The sequence below is a fragment of the Lynx canadensis genome, chromosome D3 (assembly GCF_007474595.2).
Source record: "Lynx canadensis isolate LIC74 chromosome D3, mLynCan4.pri.v2, whole genome shotgun sequence".
NCBI lineage: Eukaryota > Metazoa > Chordata > Mammalia > Carnivora > Felidae > Lynx > Lynx canadensis.
The window spans coordinates 58812692-58839569 of NC_044314.2; the positions used below are offsets into that span (position 1 = coordinate 58812692).

The 26878-nt window shown below is 43.5% G+C and overlaps 1 protein-coding gene across 1 annotated transcript; it reads left to right on the forward strand.

The window, feature by feature from the left end:
* On the forward strand, window positions 1–26878 carry RAB12 (RAB12, member RAS oncogene family). Its single transcript, XM_030336179.1, has 6 exons — window positions 1–241; window positions 15298–15358; window positions 21978–22116; window positions 23391–23480; window positions 24104–24208; window positions 25653–26878. Exons 1-6 carry the CDS (start codon window positions 16–18, stop codon window positions 25764–25766), a joined length of 735 nt encoding a protein of 244 aa, XP_030192039.1. The 5' UTR covers window positions 1–15; the 3' UTR covers window positions 25767–26878.

The window sequence follows — 26878 nt, forward strand, 5'->3', positions numbered from 1 at the left end:
GAGCCGTATGCGTGCATGGATCCGGCCGCCGCGCTGCAGAGGCGGGCCGGGGGCGGCGGCGGCCTGGGCGCGGGCTCCCCGGCGCTGTCGGGCGGCCAGGCTCGCCGGAGGAAGCAGCCCCCCAGGCCGGCCGACTTCAAGCTGCAGGTCATCATCATCGGCTCCCGTGGCGTGGGCAAGACCAGCCTGATGGAGCGCTTCACCGACGACACCTTCTGCGAAGCCTGCAAGTCCACCGTGGGTAAGGGCGCCGGGGCTGGGCCAGACCCCAGCTGGGCCCCTCCGCCGCAGACTCTGCCCTCCCGCGGTCCCCAGGGCTAGTGCCCTGCGCCCTGCCGGCCTCATTTCTCTTCGCGTCCGTGAGCCTTTCCCTCTTCAGCTGGGTGGCCTTGCATTTGGAGGATGGGCTTCTCGGTGAAATCTAGGGGGAGGGGCGGTCCCAGTGGAAGCCCCTCCATCCTGTTCCCAAAGCCAGGCCGAGATTTTCGTGTAGTCTCCACGCACACTTGCCCTTGGGGCCTCGAGGCCCTCCATCCTCGCCCGGCACAGACCCCTCACGCCCCTCCCACGTCCCTGATCCGAGCTGGTTATTGAACCAGCGTCCCCTCTCGCACCCCCCAAGAGCCGGTCATGAGACCAGGGTGATACATTGGTCCTGTTCCGCTCTCAGGGACTGTGAGAATCCCTCCACGGAAACTCCTGCCCCTTACATTACTCACCCAAGAAAAAAGGTAATGCGATGTGGGAAGCAGGCAGGCAGTGCAGAAGCTGTGCCCTTGGCCAGATAGCCAAAGTGGGTCATCTATAGCCAATTCTGGTGCCTTAGCAGTGCCTTGTGAGAACAAGGGCTTATTTTCTAATTTTGAACTCCCATTTTCTGATGCGCTGAAATAATGAAGCTTGAAATTCCCTGTGGAGGATCTGGGGAGAATATTAAGACTAAAACTACACTAAATTTCTTGTAGTAACTGTGAATGCGGGACAGAGGGACTTCAGCTGTACTTGTTCATGACCTCGGGTAACCCTAGGTCTTGAAGAAATGGGGAGGTGTGCGCCAGGGTCCTCCCGGTGGGTGAAGTACAACGGTGATGTAAATACAGTAACTCTCCAGGTCAGAAAGTATTTTGTCCTCGGGATCTAAAATCGAAACTGTAGGGGAGTTTTTTTGTTTTTTTTGTTTTTTTTTTTTTAAACGAAGTTGGATTTACAGGAGTTGGCCTTGAGGTTGGTCAGGTTGGTGTGGGTAGAAGTTGTTCCTGTGGCAAACCCCTTAAAGCTGTCAAAGCTAGGGAACCCCATAGATGAGGTAATTCTTCAAAGTAAAGGGCAGTCATCTTCAGTGATAGGCAATACAGGATTTCCCCAAGGAGGTCCAGAGGTCCAAGAAACATTGGCAGGTGTTAAAATGTGAAATACAGAATTAAAAGTATCTTCCCACATACTTATACACATATTTAGCTTTGTAACTAGTGGTACCCACCACAGTAGAATTTGGGGATGAATTGATTTTTTAAATGTCCTATAACAAGACATTACTACATTTTCAGTGTCTTATTGGACAATTAGCCCCCCCAAATTTCATGTTGTCTTTTTTGTTCTGCCTTTGAGAAGTGTTTCCCTTACTGCTTTTTTGGAATAGATTATTTGAGAAATATTTGTGCTGTCTGTACCCTTTGTTTTTAAAATGACGCCCTTGGGACCATGATATTAAAATTCAGTAACATAACTATACCCGTTTTAAATATCCAGTCTTGGATCATGTAGAAGAACTGAACAATCAAATGAGGTTTCACATGGTTATTTTAGTATCTGATGTCAATAGAGTTAAAAGCAATTCAGAAGTATCAGTGTTTTATGGCTGCACACTTCAAACTATATAAAAATGAGGGATTATAGGGTTGTACCGTGTGATAAAGAGAAATCAGCACAGGCATTATAGGTGGTTAGATGAGGGCTTGCGTGGGTGGAGGGGGTGTTTAGGAAATGGACAAAAGTGTACTTTAGAGTGGGAAAGAGGAGGGGTGAAGAAGGGTTTTCTAAGCAGGGGCCACAGTGGAACATCACCCCCACTCCCACAGGTTAAGAGATAAGTTGTGCAGAACTGCCCCCTTCTTCACGGTCAATCACAAGTGCAGGTTTTCACTTGTGTTTCTGACTGACCAGCTGTAGATCAGAGACTCCCATAACCACCTTCTTAGGTTTGATTAATTTGCTAGAGCAGCTCACAGAACTCAGAGAAACTTCCTGTGTACTAGATTACCAGTGAGTCATAAAAGTACGTGATTCAGAAAGGGGCCCGGTGTTTATGTGGTCTCGGAGCATGACACTCTCCCCAAATATCCACATGTTCACCAGCTCCAAGCTGGAACCTGCGCTTTTGGGTTTTATGGAGACTTCATTATGTAGGAATCATTGGCCAGTGGTGATTGGGCTCAGTCTCCAGCCCCTTTTCCCTCCTTGGGGTGGGGGACAAAAGTTCCAACCTTCTAATCACTTAGTTCTTCTGTTGACCAGCCCCCATCTTGGTGAGGAGCATTCTAAAAGTCACCTCTGGGAGCGGTCTAGAAGTCACCTCATTAACATACCAAAAAATACTTTTATAATTTTCTCCATAGAAAAGCCCAAGGGTTCTAGGAGCTCTGTGACTGGAATGGGGACAAAGACCAAATATATATTTCTTAGTATAAATCATCATCTCACAGACACATTCTGGAAAAGACTCATTAGTGGACCCTGGGAATAATGCTTGAAGCTTCCAGACCTTGCCTGCCATGCTAAAGAGCATGGGCCTTATCCCATAGCAACTAGAGCTGGAAAGGCCTCTGAATACAGCATTGGCATGGAGACAGCGAAACTAATTTGGCAGGATTACATAGGATATTTATTGGGGAATGATGAAGAAACAGGAGGCAAGGAAACCAGGCAGTTTGGTTCTCTGTCCCCTTAACAAACAAATATACACACTTCACATGTCTCCCACGCTGCCACCACCACAGGGTTCCTTGTGCAGTTGGGTTTTTGTTTCTTCCAAACATAGCCTATAGTACTTGACTCGATAAGTTTTTAATAATTGTGGGAAGTTCACAGAAAGTTGATAACCTATGGTCTGACCCAGAGTATGAAGACAGCTGAAGAATGCTAACTAGCTGCCCCCTGCCCCTGCAATCCCTGCCTGTGTTTTTTTTTCCTTCCAGCTATCAGATCATTTACTGAGCTCCTACTGGGTGTGAGGTACTGTGCTACCCAGTGGTAAGCAGGACACCGTCTCTGTCCAGAAGTGGCTCAGAGCCTGTGGGGAGCAAGATGCCCCTGTTAGTAAGAGCAGTGGTGGAAATGTGTATGAAATACTCAAGGAGCACAGTGGAAGCCCCTCCAGTGGGGGAACCTAAGAAGAGGGCCGTGTCTGGGAGGCTTCCTCCTAATCGGAATGCTTCATTCTGCAAGTTGCCTTAGAAAAATGGTATTTTGGGGTTCCTGGGTGGCTCAGTCCATTAAGCATCTGGCTCGGGAATTTGGTTCAGGTCATGATCTCATAGTTAGTGGGGTCGAGCCCCACATCGGGCTCTGCACTGACACAAAGGAGCCTGCTTGGGATTCTCTCTCTGCCCCCTCCTCCACTAGTGCGCTGTCTCTCTCTCTCTCTCTCTCTCTCTCACTCTCACTCTCACTTTCTCTCTCTGTCTCTTTCTCTCCCCAAGTAAATAAATAAACTTAAAACAGAAACACACACAAAGAAAAGTGATGTTTAAATGTCGTGTTGGGTGTGGTGTGGAATTGTGGTCACCTGACCTGAAGGCCTACGTCTGAGCGGTGAGCTCATAGCTAATTGTGCTTCTGAGGCCAGTTTTCCAAGTTTCAGTAGTAACATTGGATCCACGTAGAGAAAGAGCCTCTTCCACCGAGGACTTTCCCTTACCCTGTCTGGGCTTGTAGATGTGTGCTCCTCATGACTCCGTACCCCACAGCATGGCAGGGAAGAGTCTCTGAGCATGCACCAGCCCAGGTGGGTCACTAAAGTGAAGGACTCATGTAATTCAGAATCTACAGGAGTGGCTCCGTGCGTGCCTTTTTACAGACAATTAGGTTCACTTGAACTTTTTATAAAAGATTGTAGTGGAGGGGTGCCTGTGTGGCTCAGTTGGTTGAGCATCCAACTCTTGCTTTCAGCTCATGTCATGACGCTGAAGTCGTGGGATCAAACCTTGTGTCGGGCTGTGAGCTCAAGATTCTCTCTCTCCCTCTGCCCCTCTCCTCTCTCTCTCTAAAATAAAGAAAAAATTTTTAAAGAAATAAATAAGATTGTAGCTGAAATCCCAAGGGATTTCATAAAATTATAAATGAGCAAATGTTGATTTTTTTTTGTTCTGGTTTAAAAAACACAAAGTTTGGGGCGCCTGGGTGGCGCAGTCGGTTAAGCGTTCGACTTCAGCCAGGTCACGATCTCGCGGTCCGTGAGTTCGAGCCCCACGTCGGGCTCTGGGCTGATGGCTCAGAGCCTGGAGCCTGTTTCCGATTCTGTGTCTCCCTCTCTCTCTGCCCCTCCCCCGTTCATGCTCTGTCTCTCTCTGTCCCAAAAATAAATAAACGTTGAAAAAAAAAATTTTAAAAAAAACCAAAAACACAAAGTTCACCAGGGTATAAAAAGCTAGAAAGACTATTTACTAATTGACTTATTTAATGCAAATTGTCTAGGATGGAGTATTACTTTCTTTTTTTTTTTTTTAACGTTTATTTATTTTATTTTTGAGACAGAGACAGAGCATGAACGGGGGAGGGTCACAGAGAGAGGGAGACACAGAATCTGAAACAGGCTCCAGGCTCTGAGCTGTCAGCACAGAGCCTGATGCGGGGCTCGAACTCACAGATTGTGAGATCATGACCTGAGCCGAAGTCGGCCGCTTAACCGACTGAGCCACCCAGGCGCCCCTGGAGTATTATTTTCAAGTGGGATTTTGTACTCATGGAATTGAATTAATCTGATATAACTAGCATAATTTGACAGGTCCTTTAAAAAGTGCAGTAGAGTTTTTTTGACGTTTAAGGAAATAGAAACAAGTTAGTTCTGCTATAGAAATTTATAACTATCTGACATATAGGAAACAAATCAATTAAATTTTATATATCTCAGCACTTGTTTTATTTCTATATAACTGTTGGAAACTGTTAACTTTGAATTGAAATGATTTCACCCACCTTCACCCCCACACCGGCAACAGTGGATTCTAGAGAAAACACTGGCATATGAATGAGGAACCTGGGCTTTTGAGTTAGGTGTCAGTAACTAGCTTGTGACTTTGGATAAGTAATTTAGTTGTCTGTGCTTATAAAATGTAACATTCTATTACTAGTAGCTACTATTTGTTGAGTACTTACTATGTGCCAGCAAAAGGGACACTGTCTAATCCTCACAGCAATCCTGAAATGTATCCCCATTTTACAGATAAGGAGGCAAAGGCCCAGAGAGGTAAGCAACTTACCCACATGTCACAGCTGGTCAGCAAGTGATCAGGGCCAGGGTTGCTACTACAAGTGAGTTCTTTCTAACCGCTCCTTAGCTTATTTGGAAATTTAAAGTTACTTTGCTTTGTGAAAACTCTGTGACTCCAAATCAAACACCATGAAGTCCTTCACAACTTAAGCGAGGCCCCCTACAGGCCTGTGAAGATAGTGCTGTCATTCATCTATGGTATCAATGAAATTGACTTTTCTGAAACTATGCCACTATCATCACTTGTCACTTGCCTTCTGGATTTTAACGTATGCTCTAAGAATTGTATTTCTTACCTAAATATTCGATCATTCGAGCATCTTCAGCCTCTTGCATATCTATTAAAATGTTCCAACATTTTATACGTATATATATGTATAAAATATATTCATATATATTCAAATATATTCATACATATGAATATATGAATATAGGAGGAGAAGTAGGAGTAAGGCAGTCTAGAACAGAATTCTGATTTTCCTGGGCAGTAAAATTTCCCCTAGAGTGCTGGAAGCCAACCTAGGATTGCCAGTTCTTTTACTTTGCCAGGTAAAGACATTTTTTTAAATTGCTGTCAGCAGCTTTTCAGTAGAAAGAAAGAAAGAAAGAAAGAAAGAAAGAAAGAAAGAAAGAAAGAAAAGAAAGAAGGAAAGACAGACTATCAGGATTAAAAAGTTCTTTGAATTTAGTTCCGAGAACCTCACCACTCTTCATTTTTCTCATTGCGCATCAACACATCAGACTTCACAGGCTGGCCCCTGAGAGTGACTGGTCATAGATGATGGTGCTTTACTGAAGCCTGTTTTCCCTCAGTTACTGGCCATGGTCCCTGTGTTCTCTTTGCCAGACTCCTCCCTTTTGTCCAGAGTTAAGATGAAGGTGCACTGAGGATGCTTGTTCCATGGGCAGGGAAGCTTAGTGGTACAGGTAGGTGGCTGCGTTTTATCAGGAAACAGGTGGGCATAAGTCCCCTGCAGAAGCGGCTCTTGTGGGTCTGGCCTTGAATGTTAGGGGACATGATGGAGCAAATGCAGCCCACAGGGGTCTGGTCGGCTTTACCTGGAAGCAATGGAACGGCTGCTTCCATTGCTTGGAAGCTGCTTGTACTTCATTCTGGAAACAGGTCAGACATTTTGCTGGAAATCCCAGAATGAGCATCTAATACTGGATTAAAATTCCAAATGGTGTATTTTATTTTGCTCTTGTGTGCTCATATGCAGTCTTCCATGCCATGGCTGATCTGCCTAATTGCTTCACTTAGAAGAGAATTAGGAGAGTTGTCCAGAATTCCCACCCCAAGAGCCCAACACTGAGCCTCTCCAGTGCTGTCTCACTCCTCTGCCAAAATGATGTAACACGATGACTCAGGGAGATGTCAGTGTGAAAGGAACAGATGCGAATGGTTAACATTTCGTTTTTATACCAGCAGATGCTATGCATTGTCATTAGCTTGATTTATTTAATGAACTCAGTGCAAACGGATAGGCTTTGTGCAGAGCACGTACGTCCCTTTTTGTGGAATAGTTAGCTTTCAAAGAAAATATGGAAATTTAGTTGTCTGGTTGTTCAGGTTGAATAAAAATTTATTTAGAGACCTGGCTTAAGTGCGTTCAGCCTTTCTTTCACTGTTCTGCACTGAAGAAGAAAGGTTTTATTATGCATGATAGAGATCCAGATTCTTAGAGATTGCCTCTCTCCCTCCAGCCGCATGGAATCTGCCAGGAGCAATCTGTTAGCAGATCTTAGAACTGGCTTCAGAAGGCAGAGTAGGTTCCTTTGAGAACTGCTAAGTCCAAATTATTCTCCAGCCTTGGGTGCCAGATACATTGTTCTAATGAAGCATTTGTTGGAATTTATAAAGAAAACGTAGCTTCGTATAGCCTAGTCACTCAGTAGGTGTTATCCAGGAGGCTGTTTGTTTTTCTGTAAGACACCATTCTGCTAGCTATTCTAAAGGCACAAAGCTAACACCTCCTTACCTGGCTTGTCCTTTTTCAGAAGGGCAGGTGAGTCATGGAAAGAGCCACAATAAAACCTCAGAAAAGAGGTAAAGTGCTATATGCTGTTGTGCTTCAACAGAGGAAGAAATTGATTATGCTCCTTTTGTCCTTTTATCGCACATCTTTGACATTTGGAAAACCAAACTACGGACCTCAGATAGTGCCCTTAATTGAATGTGATTATGTTTGTCAAAAACCCCTTATCCTTTAAAACCAGAAAACACACCAGCTGAATAGAACACTCGATTCCATTGAAAACCTTTTCCCCTCCAAATCTGACAGCCTCCAATGTTTGGTTTGTGGTGCTTATGTAATGCCTTCTTCGTTTTAAAACCAAACAGATTCTATTTCCACCTCAAGCGGGCTTCTGGCGGAAGTAACTGATGAATCAAATTCTCCTGGTTTGCCCACCTTAATTTAGGATCCAGGACCCTCTAAGCGGAGACCCAGTGATGGAACAGGCCTCTGTAAACCAGGAGCTCTGTCATTCACGTGCTTCCTCTCCCTCTTGAGGCGTGCCGCACCCAGAGCCCCCCTCCTGGCTGACTGCTAACCCATCACACCTACAATCAAATTTTCACTTTTAATTTTCACTTCTAAAGGAAAGCACTCCACCTTCTCCTTGGCCACTCCTCCTTCTAGACAATGTTCTCTGCCTCCCACCCCAATGGTGTGATTTCAAAGGTGGATACAGGGTCCCGGATGTGAGTCCTGCCTCTACCACAAGCTGTCTGTGTGTCTTTAGTGAGCTACTGAATCTCCGTCTCCGCACTCATGAAAAGAAAGAAGAAGGACTTACACGCTTTTCTCGTCTCACGTGCGGGAATAAATGGAGATGAAATCTCTTAGGTACCTGGCTTGGAAGGGACAATTATAAATGTCAATTATGTTCCCATCTCCTCCTAATCTATACCATAGATGCAAAAAAAAGTGTCTCATAGATGAAACAGTCCCAAGAAAGAATCTTTATCCTTTAGAGATACATACCGAAATGTATACAGGTGAATATGAAAATCAAAATGTAAACACATGACCTGGCTAAAGGGCAAAATGCATCTGACAGTGCCTGCATTTTTATGGACCCAATCTGAATAGTAGTCAAGTTAATGTTTTTTTGCATATGAAGAAAATACTACTGATCCACTTTTCCTCGTCTAAGGTTTTGGTTGTTGTTTGTTTGTTTTCAGATTCTCCTCCCCTCCCTCAGTATTCTCTTCCTGTCGTGACTCAAGGCACGTTGTCCCCACCTTTTGAGAGAGGGGTATGTGTGTCTGTAACCAGGGAGCACAGGAAGGCTTCCTGGTGCAGGAACAGCATGTCCAAGGCCACCAGCAGACCTCACTTAGTTTTTAAAAATATTTCCTTAGCAATGCAGAACTTTTTTACCATGAAAGATAGCTTTATATCTTGCAGCCTTTCCCTCCTTTTCTTATCAGATGAGGCTGCCCCGGTGAGGTAAGAGTGTAGCCTGGAGCCACCCGCAGGGTTCAAATCGGTGCTCTAATACTCATCTGCTCAGTGGCCCTGGGCAGCTCCTAGCCCCTCTGACTTCAGTGTTTTCATCTGTAGAATGGGGACAATAATATCTGCCTCATAAAACTGGCAAGTGCAAACACTGCAGTGAATTAATGGACATAAAGCCCTTAGAATAGTACCTGAGGCGTAGGAAGCAGCATAGAAGGGTTCTTCGTCTTTTTATTACGAAGGGAACAGACCCTTTCTGTGAAGTGCTTTCCTAAATGTATATACTTCGTGAAAATGCAGCCGCCTGCCGGTTCTGACGGGCTCTGTGGGGCACACGCTCTGTTCCCTCCCCGCCTCTCCTTTGAAGCGATCGCCTCGGACTCCTCCCTGCCTCGTGGAGTTCGTGGTGCAGGTGTCCAGCCAAGTGCCATCTCTTCGTGCTGCGTGTGTCAGGGATGGCGAGATGCAGTGTGCTCTTTCTTTGCGGGAGGAAGAAGCAGATCTTACTCCTAGGATGGATGCTTGATGTCCTCAGGCCTGATAAACATTTTTTTAATGTCCTACCATCACTTTCCTGTGTTCCTAACAGTCCCTACTGCTGAGCCGATCAGAGTGTTTTATAGTCATAGCACTCAGTCTCTATGTTACTGAATCCTTTTCTTTATGTGGTGCTTTCCTGTGGGGACTTAGGTTGTACTCTTCCCTGGCCGGTGGTGTTTAGGCAGAAGACTGGCCCCACATGCATTCAAGTGACTTGTTTTCCAGCGTTAAATGTACCTCCCTCTGTGTGACTTTGACTCCTTTCTTAATTTACTTTCTCACTCAGCGCCATGAAAACACTGGAAATCCTCCCCCTTAGTAGAAAGACCATGTCCCAAATTGGATGACCCTGTATAGAATCTATGTCCTTGGAAGAAACGCCACTGTGTGAACTTAAGATAGTTATTATGAAGTGTCCGTAACATGACAGCCACCGTTTGAATTGAGACTTAATTCCAAAGTCTGTGAAATCTTTCAACGTCCTAAAAGTGTTAGGTAAAGAAAAATCAGATCTTTGAGGAGGGGGAGGGAAGCAGGGCAGAGAAGAAAAAGAGCAGTCCATTCGGCTGTAATCACAGGTGTGGACCACGGTGTTATTTTTGCTTTTATTTATTTAGCTTTTTTCTGGAAAGGAATGTGAAGAAAGAAGCTTCTGTTTATTTTTGCCATTTTCACTTTTGTAACCTCTTGTGGCCCAGCAGGAAGAAATACGGTCATGTTTTAGAAGTGTTTTGCCTTAAGGGGATCTTAGAATTCGTATCAGCAGTACCTATGCCAGTCCTTTATGCTATTTGCTAAGATCTATGGGAAACAAATGCAGAGAAGACCAAGTGTAAAGTTAGGCTTTGTTCTTTAAACATCTCCATCAGTGTGGTTCTGGGTCATTCACAGAACATTTCACACCTTTCCTTTTGTTTTCATGCATCTGACTCTTAGTATAACAACTTTTCATTGCGGGCAATGTTACAAATTTGAATCTAAGGTCTGCCACTCGGCTAGCTAGCACGGGATATGACCTTAACAGCCAAATACCTTATCCTGTCTCCACTCTGGTGTCTCCTTCGGTAAAAGGAGGACACTAGTGCTCACTTCACTGGGCTGCTGTAGGATCGATCCCATGTCAGCACAGAGCGTTTGACAGACGTCCACTATCATTGTTATTAAAGGAAAACAAGACTCAAGGGGCGTCTGGGTGGCTCAGCCGGTTGAGCATACGACTTCAGCTCAGGTCATGATCTTGTGGCTCGTGAGTTCAAGCCCCGCATGGGGATCTGTGCAGATAGCTCAGAGCCTGGAGCCTGCTTCAGATTCGGTTCCCCTCTTTCTCTCCCTCCCCTAGTTGCGTGCGCTCTCTCTCTCTCTCTCTCAAAAATAAACGTTAAAAAAAATTTAAAAAAGAAAACAAGATCAAGGAGACGTGGTGACTCAAATGGAGCCATCTGTGCCCATTGTTATAGGAATTATAACCCCTATAACCTGTGTTCTTTATGATTAAAAAACTAAAAAAAATTTTTTTTTAAATGTTTATTTATTTTTGAGAGCGAGAGAGACAGAGCATGAGCAGGGGCGGGGCAGAGAGAGAGAGGGAGACCCAGAATCCGAAGCAGGCTCCCAGCACTGGGCTGTCAGCACAGAGCCCGACACGGGACTTGAACCCATGAACTTCGAGATCATGACCTGAGCCAAAGTCGGATGCTTCACCAACTGAGCCACCCAGGCACCCTGATTAAAATATTTTTTGAAAGACTCTCATAGCATTAGCAAGCGTCAAGAAAAGTAAGCTGCTTTTGCTAGAGTAATTCACTTAGTGGACCACTTCCTGTCTAAGTGACTGAATCCAGTATTACCATAATAATCCCCTGGGGTGGGTGTATGGAGGGAGAAGTTATAAGCATATTAAGACTGCCCCGGGGCGCCTGGGTGGCTCAGTCAGTTGAGCGTCTGACTTCCGCTCAGGTCATGATCTCGGGGTTTGTGAGTTCGAGCCCCGTGTTGGGCTCTGTGCTCACAACTCGGAGCCTGGAGCCTGCTTCCAATTCTCTGTCTCCTTCTCTCTCTGCCCCTTCCCCACTCATGCTCTGTCTCTGTCTCTCAAAAATGAATAAATGTTAAAAAAAATTTTTTTTTTTTTAAAAAGACTGCCCCATCTTTTAAGGATTTACCGTCAACAATAAGAATTGTAGGAGAAACGAAATACTGTTTCTGGAATGACCTATGGGTACTGGGCACCAGACACTCAGAACATCTGCCTCTCCTTTCTTCTAAAGTGTTTTGTGTGAGTTTTATTGTTTTGTTTTTGCTAAACAGTCATAAATTTCCTTAATTTTTCCCAAAAATAGTCAGCATTTCTTCTTACGTATCTAGTATTTGATGGAGAAGAGAGGGTGGCTTTCATTCATCAGATTTACCCAGTTGCTGTTGTGTGCCAGGCAGTGTCCTAGGCTGTAGGTAGTCAGGCATGACTGTGCCCTCAGGGAGACACCAAACAGCAAAGAAGGAATGTTGTGATAAGGGCCAGGAGAAAGTTCAGGTCCAAGAACACCGTACACAGATGGGACTGTGGGGCAGGCAGCCGGGTTCAGGTTGGGAATCAACTGGGCTGTCAGAGGTTTCTGGGCAGACAAGGAGGTTCTCTAAGAAGAGAGAACAGCAGAGAAAGGCACTTCTTTGCCAACCACATGGGGTGTCGATTTAGGCCAGTATGACTAAGCCCTTTGAGGGCAGAGACTGTCCCCATCAACCAAGGTAGGGCTGATTGCTTCCCCTGGTAGTCAAGTTACCTGTAGGAAACTGGGTTTTCAGCAAGGGCTGGAAATGGGCGTGCCATTCTTTTTGTCCCTTACCTGTTCATAAACCTCGGTCCCTGGAGCTCTTTCTCAAGGCCAGCTCTGTGCTGATTTTTCCTAAAATGAATCACTGAATATCTGAGGCTACGGATGACCTAATATCTTCTATTAAGGATCATTATAATTTCTGTGGCATGCAAATTTTTAAGATAGACAACCTTAAGAGATTTTTGACTTGATGTAATGTTCTTAGAAATGGTCGTATACTCTGGTACAAGTATGTGTTTCCAAGCCATAAGTTAGAGTAAGTTTCCAGTTGTTACAAGCTACTGAGTGGCTGTTAAATGTGGTAAAGGATATTGCATTTAAGAGAGAGGGCTATTTTAATGGGATTTTAGATTTAGACTATTTTTCTGTTGTTAGTGAAGTTGTCATTAAGCAACTCACTAGAACTAGATAGTCTTTTTTTGTGTGTTTTGTTTTTTACATTATTTTTATTTTTGAGAGACAGAGCATGAGCAAGGGAGGGGCAGAGAGGGAGGGAGACACAGAATCCGAAGCAGGCTCCAGGCTCCGAGCTGTCAGCACAGAGCCTGACACAGGGCTGGCACCCACTAACCATGAGATCATGAGCTGAACGGAAGTTGGACGCTCAACCAGCCAATCCACCCATGTGCCTGAAACTAGATAGATGTCTTCTTGGCTCAACAGACTCTTAATCCTGTTCGCTGTGGGTTCATCTTTGTTTTGTTGTCCTATTAAAATTAGTAACCTGTTTATAATCACGTGATGATAACATTACCACTTATTTCCTGATTTTGAACACTAACAGCCTTAGCTTTTACTCTTATTCATTAGACTTGGTGGTTACAAAAGAGTCCTGGTATAGGATTGTGAAAGTTGTATAAATCGTTCAAGTAGGTAGAAAGGGTCTGACATGTTCGGGTTCAGAATAATCCTTAAGCAAAAACAGCCTAATCAAAACAAAAATTATTGACTCTGGCTGTTTCAAGGGATTCTTTTAGTTGATGTGAAGCAGAGCTCACAAAAGAAGTTTCATCTGCCAATTCTTTTTAATAAAGTAGCAGCCACTGTGACACGTTTTACAAAAGTTACAGTCCCCTTAGCTGAAACTTAAAAAAAAAAAAACAACAAAACCTCAAATTGGAAACAAGTAAAGTAGAATACTAGTCATGACAAAAATATGAATTTGACTTGTAGTTTGCCATCACAGAGCAACATGGGGAGGCCCTAACTTTAGCTAATATCAGGAGGACCAGTGTTTTGTCTTTAAGCTGTGCCTGTTTAAAATCAGAATTTATTAGCAAATATCTCCAGGCTGTTTTTTGTGCCTTGTAGAGTATCACTTTAAGTTACATTCTTCCCTGTGGTTGCGTCATTCAGGAACTCCGAAGATACTGGTAATGCACAAACATGCTTTCTGTTTCTAGGCTGGTTTAGAGTGTCATTTGACTTTGAAGAGCAAATCGGTTCCAGAACTGAAAGTGAAATTGAATTAACCAGCTTTTTCTCAGTGACATTTGAAATTATGTCTGGTATAAGAGATTAAGAATTGAAATGCAGAGTATTTCTCTAGCTTTGTTCTCTTGTGACTGTTTATATTCCTGCAACTTCTCTTTGTTGTACAGACCAAGGGCTGGTGCCCCGCCCCCCTCCCCAGGTTGTAAACATGTCTTTCGTATTGCACTGGTGTCTGCAGTGTGTTGCTAATTATAAAACGCAGTCACATGTCTTTCACTTCACCTTGAGAACATCATCTGACTTTGCAGTGTTGCATCAAATCCCTGAGCTGGAGAGCCTGGGAGTAGGGTCCTTACCCCCATGCTGTCCTGTAGCACTCACTGGAGGACATGGGCCCCTGCCCATTAGAGGCCTGACAGCACTGTGATGCCGGATCCTGAGACAGGCAGGAAGTGGTTCCCGTAGGGAGTAATTCTGACTCTCCAATTTAGTGAGCGTCCCTTTGATTTGTTTTTTCAGTTAAAAAAGTGTGTAAAAAAAAATATTGTTTGGAAATGTACAAGTTTTCTGTAACTGAGACCTGTATAAGGTTACATATACAAATGAAAATTTGGTTTAAAAAAATCAGCTGAAGCTTTAAGGGCTGAATTAGGAAAGGATAGTGAGTGATACATGAGGGTTTGCTCAGAATTAAAATGAATCAAAATTACAATTGAGAATGTTAACCTTTATGAGTAAGTTTTTTAAAAATAATTCCTGTTCCATGCTATTCACAATGTGATAAAGAAGTAATGTTTACATATTAACTGACTTCTTTTTTTTTTTTTTAATTTTTTTTTTAACATTTATTTATTTTTGAGACAGAGAGAGACAGAGCATGAATGGGGGGAGGGCCAGAGAGAGAGGGAGACACAGAATCTGAAGCAGGCTCCAGGCTCTGAGCTGTCAGCACAGAGCCTGATGCGGGGCTCGAACTCACGGACCGTGAGATCGTGACCTGAGCGAAGTCGGACGCTCAACCGACTGAGCCACCCAGGCGCCCCTTAACTGACTTCTTTGTGAATGCTACAGAGTTCAATGCAGTGATTTCTAAATCCAGACTAAGGCTATTCGAAATCAAGATTAAGTTTCCAGCACTTCCTGTAAGAATTCTCCCCAATATATCATTCTTTAAAGCCATTCAGTTGTTAACGTAATTGCTAATTTCTAAATGGCTTTTATGCTAAACTGTGGTAGCAATAAATCATATTACGATCAGCAAATGCTATGTAGGTTTGCGTTGTAAAACACAAGTTGACTTTGTACACTTGTATGTGGAAATATAGACTGAGCATCATAGATTTTGGTGGACTTCTGCTTTTCCTTTTGGGATTTAGTAACACCAGGTTTTTTGTCTTACTGATAATGATACAAAATATACACATAGGATTCTTTTTTATGGCAAACTGCATTTTATTCTTTCTTTCCCTTTCTTTCTTTCTTTCTTTCTTTCTTTCTTTCTTTCTTTCTTTCTTTCTTTCTCTCTTTCTATTTACAGGTGTTGACTTTAAAATCAAAACCGTAGAGCTAAGAGGAAAGAAAATCAGATTACAGATCTGGTAAGTGGGGATGTGCACCCAGTAACACCATGTGTGTTCACAGTCTGTTCGCCTGTCTAATACAATTAACTGTTCAAGCTGGCTTGCCTCTCCTACTTTTCCTCTCCTTTGCTCATCTTTAAATAAAATGAACAATGAGGAAATTTAGAAATGTCTGCCCATTTCATATTTCATTTGCACATGGGGAGCGGTGAAAGAACACTGTTAACTTTAATGATTTGAGCCTCGATGCCTCTTTTCAAAGCATTTGACATAATAGCAAAACTGTCATCGCTTAGATGATTGCTCAAATGCGCGTTTTCACATTTTTCCAGTTACTATTTGATCGCCCGCAAGGAAAGTCCAGCACGCCCCTAACCGGGTGCGCGCAGTTTCAAGGCAGATCCCCCGTAGACGGCTGGGGGGCTGCCCAGGGCGGGCAGAGCATGAGCACCGCCGTGCGACACGCATGCTCCCCCTGGACGCGTGGCTGGCGGCACGTGACGTAAGCCCCACGGGTGCCAGCTGGGTGTGAATCCGCGGCCACTTTCTGGAGAGAAGCCCCTTTGTCGCGGCACCACGCCTGGGCGACCGAGCCAGCCGTGTCGCAGCTGTGCGGCGCCGGGAGCTGTCCGCCCCCCCCCACACCCCCCTTCCCCCGGGAGACCGACCTGCGGGGTGCAGCGCGGATCTGGTGGCGGTTTAAACGTGGCACCGCTGAGGGGTTCGAGACCGCCCTCTTGTGTTTAACATCACAGCTGCTGTGTACTCAGCCTACTAACTCCTCTGCAGGTCCGCTCAGCTCTGAGTGTTTGTCCACCATGTGTGTGTTTGCTTTTCATCCGCGTTACTTGCTGCCTCATCTGTGGCATCATCGGTCACCTAATGCTTGAGTGTTAGTGCCATGCCTTCATCCTTCACCCGTGCCCTGGGTGGGGCCCGGCTGCAGCCGAGCGCACTGCCGCCTCCTGGAGGCGTCCCAGGTAATGTCTTCGTTTGGTCTCCTGCGACTCTCCCCCACTTCAAGGCCGGTTTGGGTTTGGGGGTTATTGGCTTGATTTCGAAACATGAACAGTCTTGTCTAAATACTTGATGACAAAAAACGTGGATATATTTTATTAGCCCTTGATTGGAAAGTCCACAACCTTTGTACGTTGCTGCCCATTTTTTGAACTCTGGAGCTAACAGAGGATCTTTCACACGTGCTGTTGTTTCTGATTGTAAGCTCTCTAAGGTAAAGACCATTTTTTTTTTGTTTTTTTGGGGTTTTTTTTGCAATCCCTATTTTTTTTTTAATACGAAATTTATTGTCAAATTGGTTTCCATACAGCACCCAGTGCTCATCCCAACAGGTGCCCTCCTCAATGCCCATCACCTACCCTCCTCTCCCTCCCACCCCCCATCAACCTCAGTTTATTTTCAGTTGTTAAGAGTCTCTTATGGTTTGGCTCTCTCCCTCTCTAACTTTTTTTCCTTCCCCTCCCCCATGGTCTTCTGTTAAGTTTCTCAAGGTAAAAGACTGTTATTAAAAGGATCATCCAGGGGGTGCCTGGGTGGCTAAGTCGGTTAAGCTCCGAATCTTCAGTTCAGGTCTTGATCTCAGGGTGGTGAGTTCAAGCCGGTGCTGGGCATGAAGCCTAGTTTAAAAAAAACAAAAAAATCATCCAGAGTATGTTTACCTCTGTACCTAGCACGTGTGGGGGAGATACTTTTTGAAGGATACTTTATCCTGAATAAAGGCTTATGTGGCTAATATTAGAATGTCTGAAGCTTGCTTACTGAATGACAGCAGTGTCTAAGGGATGAACTCAGGGCCTATCTAAAAAGACATACCTTAATTACTGTATTAATATTTCAGTTTTCATCTCAGGCAGTAGTAATCTGACCTGTGAAAAGTATGTCCAGATGTCCTGTGCCTCCCTGGAACTCAGCCCACTAAGACTCTGTGCTTGCTGACATTGGGTACTTCTGGAATTTCACCACGGCGCCTTTGAATCTGATCTGAGAGGGCTTCACCTTACTCGCCCTACCCTGCGGGGAAAAGCGAGAGGGTGCAGTTCGGGAAATGTACAGGACACCCAGGAACCACGTTTCTTTTGGATGTGACCACGTTTCCCAGAGCCACTCCTCTGCTTCTCCTTGACTCTTTCGAAGATTATTAACTGAGGGAGGAAAATGAGGTTCAGTGAGTGTATTTAAAGGTTGATTACAGGTTTCACACAGGGAATATCCCAATGAGTCCGTGAGGAAGGAAGGACTTCTCTTTTCCCAAAGGGGTTTTCAACAGTGAATAACGTATCCACAAATCACATAACACTCAAAGTAAGATTGTTGTCTTCTGAAGCTTTTTACATAAAGGATTAAACATTTTCTTCGTTGTTAGGCAGTAGATAGAAAGGAAGTATTGGAGTCGTGGTTCACGATTTAAAGTAATAACACGAGTTACTTCAGAGTTAGAAGCGGTGCTTGTACTCTTGCTGTCATGTCTGCTGTGTCGCGGGCATGCTGTCACCACTTTACTGTCACAGTTGAGGGCCCAGGAGGAGCCAGTGTAGTTGGAGAGGGCTCTTCAAAGAGCCTCAGCAGCCTGTGCTCTGCTAATAATAGCTGTGCTCTGATTTTCTAGAATGTCAGTCCATGGACATTCCCAGTCGATTTTCATAGAGGTCTGATTGGAAGAAGTGCATTTTTTCGTGACGATTTCCATCTGAGAAAATATTAACCGTAGGTTCCTAAAAGTGTAAGTTACCAAAATCTACGGATGACATCGTCACACTTTCATGCCACGTTTTTATGTCATGGCCACGTTTTTCAGTTCCTTGATTATCCGTGGTCAGAAAAAGGACCATTTTCTCATCTCTGCATCTAAAATGTTTCTTCATGTGTGTGTAAAAGACCTTTACATAAGTGTAGCTAAAATAAAATGTGTCGACTAGAATATAGGTTCATGAATTTACATTCGAATGCCATCCTGAAGATCATACACAGGGACTTAGAGTTCTTGTGTCGAAATGGACTTTGGAACTATGACGTTTGTCTCCTACCTTTAGGCAAGCAGAATTAAAATGAATCATCCCTGTCTATCTTGCCAGCATTCTTATGTCAACATCAGGCTCGTTTTTCATCCTCTGCTTGGAAGAGATGGGACATTTCATGCACATTGCAGGACCTTGCCCTGCAAATTCCTAATTACATCTTTAAGTGGATATATTAAATACAACAAGTAAGAATCTTTGAATTTTCAAAGCACAGTTGTATTACGAAACTGGGGAAACAGAATTGCAGGAATCTTTCAGTTTGCACCAAAAGCAGAGAGGGAAATGATCACCTCATATTCCTGCTGCAGCAGGTGACAATTTTCCCTGCAGTAATACACTGTAAATGTCGAGAAATCCGCTCTTTATCATTGTAATGAAAACTCGGGTTTATGGAGATAAAGAGGGGAAATAGTAGGATTCTGCATCTTCACAGAAAGATAAAAGCACGATCAGTGCATCGGTGTCTTATTAGCATGTGCGGTTTTGAGAAGCAGGAACTTGTGTGGGATTTTTATGGTACTGGTACAGAGTGGGTATGTAATAAATTCTTGTTGAACTGCATTGGCATTTTATTTCCCTATTCTGTGACCATATGTGGTACAGACAATTTAGCAGGGAAAATAAGCAAAGGAGCTTGAGAGGAAAAGAAAACAAATTTGTACAAGCCACATATTTTGGAAATACGGAACAGTCTCTCAAAGGAAGGTGCTTTTCTACCTCAAGCATTCAGAGCTAGGCAAAAGATGGAATTTAAGGAATGACATTAAATGGGAGTGGTGAACTGATGAATGTTTCCTCATTGGGGTTTTTGTAAATGAACTTACTGGTTCGTTGACTTGTGTTGGAATGATTGCCTCAGATTTTGCATTTTGAGGTCTGCCCTCTTTTTTGTGTCTGACTTAAAGCCAGCAGAGACTGCTAATTTCTTAATGTTTTGAACATTGCTAACTGCGCTCAGGCAACAGGTGTTTTTAACTATGAAAAATGCCCTTTAGGGGCGGCCAAGTGGCTCGGTTGGTTAAGCGTCCAACTCTTAGTTTCATCTCAGGTCATGATCTCACCATTGTGAGATGGAGCCCCATGTTGGGCCCACACTGGGCTTGGAGCCTGCTTAGGATTCTTGCTTCCCCTCCCTCTCCTTCCCTCCCTCTTCCTCCCTCTCCCCCACATGTGTGCATCTTCTCTCTTCCTCGCTCCCTCCCTCCCTCTATCTCTCTTTCTCTCTCAAAAGGTGAAAAACAAAAATGCCCTTTACTCTTCCTATTCTTCAACTGTTAGTTTTTTTATTAAAACCTCTAGAAACTTCTGTACAACATTGTGCCTGTAGATAACAATACTATATTTTATACCCAAAACTCTTTAAAAAGAGAGTAGATTTCATGCCAAGTCTTCTTACCACCTTAAATAAAAGTAATTTTTTATTGTTGTCTGTTATCTCTAATTTCACTGGTTTTGAGCCCCCACTGTCTAGACTCTAATTCATTGAATGTCTATAGAAATTAATGTCAGCTGAGTTACACTCAATAGCCAGATTAAAGTTGCTTAGAGTAAAGGCTTATTAAACTACATAATTCCCAAAATGTTCCTTGAAGGTCTTAAATCTAATTGCTAAATTTGTGGTGTAGCTATATTGGTTTAACAATTCTACTTTTCAAAGTAGAAAAATGTGTTTTTTAAAAGACAAAAAGGCCTAATTTGATCAAGTCATAACTGTGATAGACTGGGAAAACCATGCCGTGAAAGACTGAACTCTTTGTTGATTCATAAGTATTAATTATACCCCTATATATGTAGGATTCCAGAAAGAATTGTATTCATTGATTCCTCATGTAAATGAAATGGTATCTGAACCCGTTCCTTCTCACTTCCCTTCAAGGTGCAGTGCCTATTAGTGTGGTCTTCAGGGTTTCTTAGGAATCTTGAAGAATTCAGTCCCCATCTATCCTATTCATTTTTCCAGTTTTGTTTGGCATTTCTCGGTCAAAAAATAAAGTTTATTTTGCCTTGAAGTGGCGTCAGCGTCGACACTTTAAATCGGTAACCTTTTGTTCAGCATAGGCTTACTGATGGCCCGCTGTGGACCAGGCATTCTGCCGGACCCTGCTGGACAGAAACAGACCAGCCTTGGCCCTCTTGGGCCTTCCAGTCAGAAGCAGCAGGGGATTCTTATATCCTCTGGAACAAAGCAAACGGCTTTGCTTCATGCGAAAATGAATTTGCCAACAAGCTCTTTTGTTTATTTGGCATGATAACGCCATTGCTAATGGGAACTAATTTGGTGGCAAAGCCAGTCTGAACAAAGCCATAAATTACGACCCCGTTGCCAAAGAGTATTTTAGGGATACAGCCCCACAAAGCGCACCTGAAGGCAAGTAGTCTTTGATCAGTTGCATTTGGGAAAATCTGCACGTTCTCACCACCTCTCAAACTCACGTGGAGGCCTTGAATGGCCCTGCAGTGAAGAACCTTGTTTGTTCGCTGCATTGCCCCCGTCTTAGTACACCATGACCCGCCTGTCTCATGTGACCCCCAGGAGTATGCTGTGAGTTCAGGTTCTTTGGGAAAAGCTAAATTATGGATTGTCTTTAAAGACATTCGTCTCCCCATCAGAAGCCCTGCTGTGTCGGGCTCATTCATAAATACATGATGGTTTTTAGCAGTTTCTTGGCTTATTAGATGGAGAAAATATGTCTCAGCCAGCTGCTATACGCTATTAGTAAGCTTACATCATCCTTTATGTTGAAATGATCGACTTCAGCCTGGAGAATAAATACAACTTTTAGCTTTAGTAGCAGGCAATAACGAGCTTTATTGTATTACAAACCTATTTGATGTCTCCTCCCTTCCCCTTTGACCCCTTGTTCTGTTTTAGAAGGATTAAGAAAATAACTACCCTTGGGGCGCCTGGGTGGCGCAGTCGGTTAGGCGTCCGACTTCAGCCAGGTCACGATCTCGCGGTCCGTGAGTTCGAGCCCCGCGTCAGGCTCTGGGCTGATGGCTCGGAGCCTGGAGCCTGTTTCCGATTCTGTGTCTCCCTCTCTCTCTGCCCCTCCCCGTTCATGCTCTGTCTCTCTCTGTCCCAAAAATAAATAAACGTTAAAAAAAAAAAAAATTTAAAAAGAAAATAACTACCCTGAGTTTATGATATTTTTCACTAGTGATGGACTCTCGGTCAGCTTCTCTACAAAATCAGATACAACCATTGATGCCGGTTAGAAGAGTTTGCAGGGGCACCTGGTTGGCTCAGTTGGTAAAGCACGCAACTCTTGATCTTAGGGTTGTGAGTTCGAGCCCCACACAGGGCACAGAGATCACTTTTAAAAAGCAAGAGGGTTTGAAGAGGATGTAGCTCTTTCTGTCATTTTACACATTGTTTTTCTTATTTTTAAAACCTCGGTTTGAGAGAAGTTGGGACTTCTGTTTTTGTCTGAATGTAACTAACTCAGAAAAACTTCCTCTCCTCACCACTAATAATGATGCATGTGCATGGATGGGACTAGAATCAGCCTGCAGAGGGGTGGGGAAGAGTCTCCCTTTTGCTTTGGAAGGTGGAGTTGCTCCCTCTGGTTATTGTTTGGGAGCTGATTTTTGCTGTTTCTTAGGGACACAGCAGGGCAGGAGAGATTCAACAGCATTACCTCAGCTTATTACAGAAGTGCCAAGGGGATCATACTAGTATATGATATCACTAAGAAGGAGACTTTTGACGATTTGCCAAAATGGATGAAGATGATCGATAAGGTAGGCGTTTTGTTTTCCTCTGAGAACCTAGGTGAACCCCGTAGACTGAAAGGCAATGACCTCAAGCCTCAGGGCCCCATTAGGTACTCAGTTTGTGAATCTGCTGGGGTCTTGAGATCTAATGCTCTCCCCTCTTTCATACTTGACTCTTGCCGCGTACCTCTTTATGAGTAAGTGCTGTTGTTTCTTGAGTATTTCCCACGCTCGCTCCGCACCAGCCTCGTCAGGTGGGCACTGTCCCGCTACCCATACATCACTGTCTGATAAGGAGACGGAGACCCTGGAGTAACTAGGCCAACGTCACACCATTCAGGTGCCTTTGCTGCAAACCTGTGTCAAGTAATTGTGTAGAATATGCAAAATTAAATGAGTTGTTCAAGAGACTTTAGTCTTTTTTGAAGAGAGGTCCTACCGTACCTGTATTTTTTGAAAACTTAGAACTGTAGCTTAACTTTTTTTTTTCCTGATTGTGGGATTAATGATACCTGTCACAATAGAAAATTCGGGGAATCAAACATGAAAGTAAATTTAAAAATGTATAGTTTGGGGGCGCCTGGGTGGCTCAGTCAGTTGAGCATCTGGCTCTTGATTTCGGCTCAGGCCGTGATCCCAGGTCATGAGCCCCACGTTGGGCTCCACACTGAGCGTGGAGCCTGCTTAAGGTTCTCTCTCCCCCTCTGCTCCTCTCCCCTGCTTACTCCCTCTCTCTTAAAAAAAAAAAAAAAAAAAAAAAAAAAAAAGTTTCACCATTCTGAAAAACCAAATTGAATCCATATTCCATGTAGTTTTACAGCCTGCTTATTTCCCTGAATATTCTGTCAGGCCAGCCTTCCTGTCCTATTAATGTTCTTCTGAAGCATGGGTAGTTTTGTTTTGTTTTGTTTTTTTAATGGCTGCATTCTTTTTATGTACCTTGACTTATTTCATTCCCCATCTGTTTTGTCGGACTCTCTTCAGTTGATGACCATCTTAAGCATAGAGCTGTGCCTGTTCTGTGAGCCATTTCCTTAGAAGAGATTCTTAGAAATTACTGGTCAAAGGCTCAGAAGGTTGTGGTTCCTAATGCCTGTTACCCCATCGCTTTCTAAAGCCCTGAGCCCTGTGAGGACGTCTTAGACCCCACCTGAACCAGTCCTGCCTAGGACAGGGTAGCTGCTCAGAGATTTGGGGAGGGGATGAACAGGTAATGGTGGCAACAGAGCAGGTTGGCTTACGTTTCCTGTCCGTGTATGGCTGCCCATCGTTGAAATGGAGCTTCTTTTAAAATTCCACAGTATGCCTCAGAGGATGCAGAACTTCTCCTAGTTGGAAATAAGCTGGACTGTGAAACTGACCGAGAAATCACCAGGCAGCAGGGAGAGAAGGTGAGAGATGTGGGGAGCAGAAGGGACATCACTGTCCACGCTGCATTTAGCAGTGGATAGACTTTTTGTCTTTAAATAATTTCTTTAAATTATGAAACAACACAGTCACATTCTTCTCAGTTGTTTGGATTGGAAGGAGCAGGAGGCTTTAGAAAGCATTTCGAAGTGGGGAGAGGATTGTCCACATCAGTATACACTGCATTATTATCTGTTCTGACATTTGCTACAGAGAAACGTTTCCTAAGCCGTAAAATTGCTTTCATGATTTACTCTCATGTATTATATAACCTTCCTTAGGGAATCGGTGATACTCACATTTTGAATGTCAGATGCATTGCAGTTTTAGAAACTTGGGCAAGTAATTTGACTTGAAGGTCCCAGCATCACGTCATCACGTCATCACGTCATCACGTCAGGGATTTTGTTTTGTGTTGTTAACTTATCATGTAGGGGTTTGGGGCACAGTGAACTCTGAGCTAAAACGGGGCTTCACAAACCTTCTGGTCCGCCCCTCCCTGAAAGAGGGAGCCCAAAAAGCTGTGATTCCCCCGGTCCCAGGCCACCTGGCCACACACGAGACCACACTGCACCCCACACAGGAAAAAATGAATCTGTATTCTTAGTTCGCACAGCAGATAACTGGGATGCGGTTCTGTGAAGCAAGTGCCAAGGACAACTTCAACGTGGACGAAATATTTCTGAAGCTGGTTGATGACATTCTGAAAAAGGTAAAATATCCAGAAAATATTTCATCTGAAATTCTTTGTTCCCTCTGTGATGTTTTAGAGAGGGCAGTTAGGGTAGTTATTCGGGGACAGGAGAACCAGGTGAGGTGGTTAACTCGGCTGGAGGCATCCAGCTGTGGTGACAGTCGTGTCCTGCCCAGGGCCTCTCCGTGTCCAGTGTGGTGCCCAGGTTGGCTGAACCCTAAACGTGGTTTGGTGAAGTGACTGGAGCAGGTGTAACGGTGTGCCATGTTTATGTGACCTTTGCTTTCCTTTTTTTCCCATTTTCCCACAAGAATTAGATAAAGACAGTGGGGACCTCCTGGAGCTTGTGGGTGTCTCGGGGAGGAGAAAGCCCTGGGCCCTGCCTCCCCCTCAGTGCTATGCTCCCCAGCATAATGATTCCATTACTCAGGCCTTCCGTGATGCTCAGTTGCAGAAAAATTGCTAGATAGCTTCATTGAACACCAATTTCTTCAAGCATTCGTAGGCTTACAGTCAAAGATTTGTTTAGTATTAAGTGTATATGCTATTACTACATATAATCTACTAGTTCAAGCATAATTCAGAAGCTTCTAATAAAATGATTGTTTAGGGGCACCTAGGTGGCTCAGTTGGTTGAGCATCCGACTTTGGCTCAGGTCACGATCTTGCAGTTGATGATTGAGCTCCGCGTCGGGCTCTGTGCTGACACCTCAGAACCTGGAGCCTACTTCGGATTCTGTCTCTCTCTCTCTCTCTCTCTCTCTCTCTCTCTCTGCCCATCCCCCGCTCATGCTCTGTCTCTCTCCGTCTCAAAAATAAATATAACCATTTTAATTAATTAATTAAATAAATAAAATCATTGTTTATATAATTGCCAAGAGAAGTTTTTTCTTTAGTGAAAGAAACCATAGTCAAATGCAGAACCATTTTTTTTTCTGTATTAATGCATTAAGTTTCCATTATTACTAGGTTCTGGGAAAATATGTTTATGAGATCCATCTGGTTTCTTTTACCATAGGGTATGATGTAAGCTGGGGAGTGTTAGTGCCGTGACGCGAAGTATCCTGAACCTGGTTTTCACTTTTTGCCTTTATATTTGAACATCTAATTAAACTTTGATGATTGGAGATCTTTATATAAAAATACTTTGTTCTGGGGAGCCTGGATGGCTCGGTCGGTTGACCATCTGCTTCTTGATTTGGGCTCAGGTCATGATCTCACAGTTCCGGAGATCGAGCCCCACATCAGGCTCTGCCCATTCCCAGCTCATTTGTACTCTCTCTCTCTCTCTCTCTCTCTCTCTCTCTCTCTCTCTCACTCTCACTCTCTCTCTCTCTCTCTCAAAATACATAAACTTTAAAAAAATACAAACAAAAATACTTTGTTTTCTTATATAATTTGCAGAGCACTTACATACACACTGCATGGTTAAATACATTTGTCTTTTTTCTTTATCCTTAAGATGCCTCTGGATATTTTAAGGAACGAGTTGTCCAATAGTATCCTCTCATTACAACCAGAACCCGAGATTCCACCAGAACTGCCTCCACCTCGACCACACGTTCGATGCTGTTGATTTGCTACTTTGGAGACAAAGTGGAAGTGATTCCTGGAAAGGGGAAAATGTTCTCTTCTGCACTACAATCATCTTGACAATTTCCTTTCGCACTTTGTAATCCAAGTCAGAGCTACACACTAACTTGTAAATATGCAAATATGCAATCCTGGGTAAGTTTTGGTTATCGATTCCACATTTCCCTCCAAATTATTACATTTCATCCATTATCCCAGCCTCTAGTGTACATATACTGGGAAGCATAGTACTTCTAATATGAAGAATGGGAGAAATGAAAGGTATAATGTTTCTTGAAATAAATAATATAATTGTCCTCGTTAATTATATTAGGAGGACAGAAGATATTCTGATAAGAAGAAAGAAAGTGGTGCTTCGCTTACTGTTTTAAAGAAAATTTGTAAAACTAAAGACTTTTTGGGAAAAAAAAAAAAGCTATCATAAGTGCTTTTTCTTTATGCACAAGACCTTTCCCCCCAGCCGTAGCATCTCTGAAGTATGGGAGTATTTCTGCCGCAGGCAAAGTTGCGTTCCTAGCCGTCATCGAGGGTTATTTATTGATGTTATGTCACGGTAGAGTGTCGCTGGTTAGAGGGTAGGGGTCGACTTGGTCCTGCAGCCGCAGAATCCCTCTCATGGTATCCTAACGGACATACCCTGTGCTTTTAAGAACTACAAAGATTCAATAAAGAAAGAAGTGTTTTTGAAACTATAGAAGAAGATTTTAAAACAATGCTGCTGTCCTAAACAAATCCTGTTTAAAGGAATTTTAAAGAGATACATTTTACTATATCAAAGAACATACATGTATTTACCTGAACATTCTATACCTTTGTAATGGTAAAACTTCTCCCCTTTATGGTGAAGCTTATTCCCATTAAGCCTAGACTGTGTTTCTTTTTTCTTTTTTCCTTTTTTTTTTTGGTCTGATAATGGATTTGTGAACTCTACCTTTGGTATATCTTTTATTAAACTGCACTGTTTTGTTTAGTCAAGGTAAATAAGTAATTATGTATTTGAATAACTTGGCGTGTCTTGAGTGTTGTGATATGAAAAGCATTGTGGTCTTTCTACACTAATGAAGTGCAAATAAAATTTTGTATTTATGAATGAGA

Coding starts and splice junctions, on each gene's coding strand:
- RAB12 (XM_030336179.1), top strand. CDS start 16: ATGGATCCGGCCGCCGCGCTGCAGAGGCGGGCCGGGGGCGGCGGCGGC. Junction 15,359..21,977: donor AAAATCAGATTACAGATCTG/GTAAGTGGGGAT, acceptor GCTGTTTCTTAG/GGACACAGCAGGGCAGGAGA. Junction 22,117..23,390: donor GGATGAAGATGATCGATAAG/GTAGGCGTTTTG, acceptor AAAATTCCACAG/TATGCCTCAGAGGATGCAGA.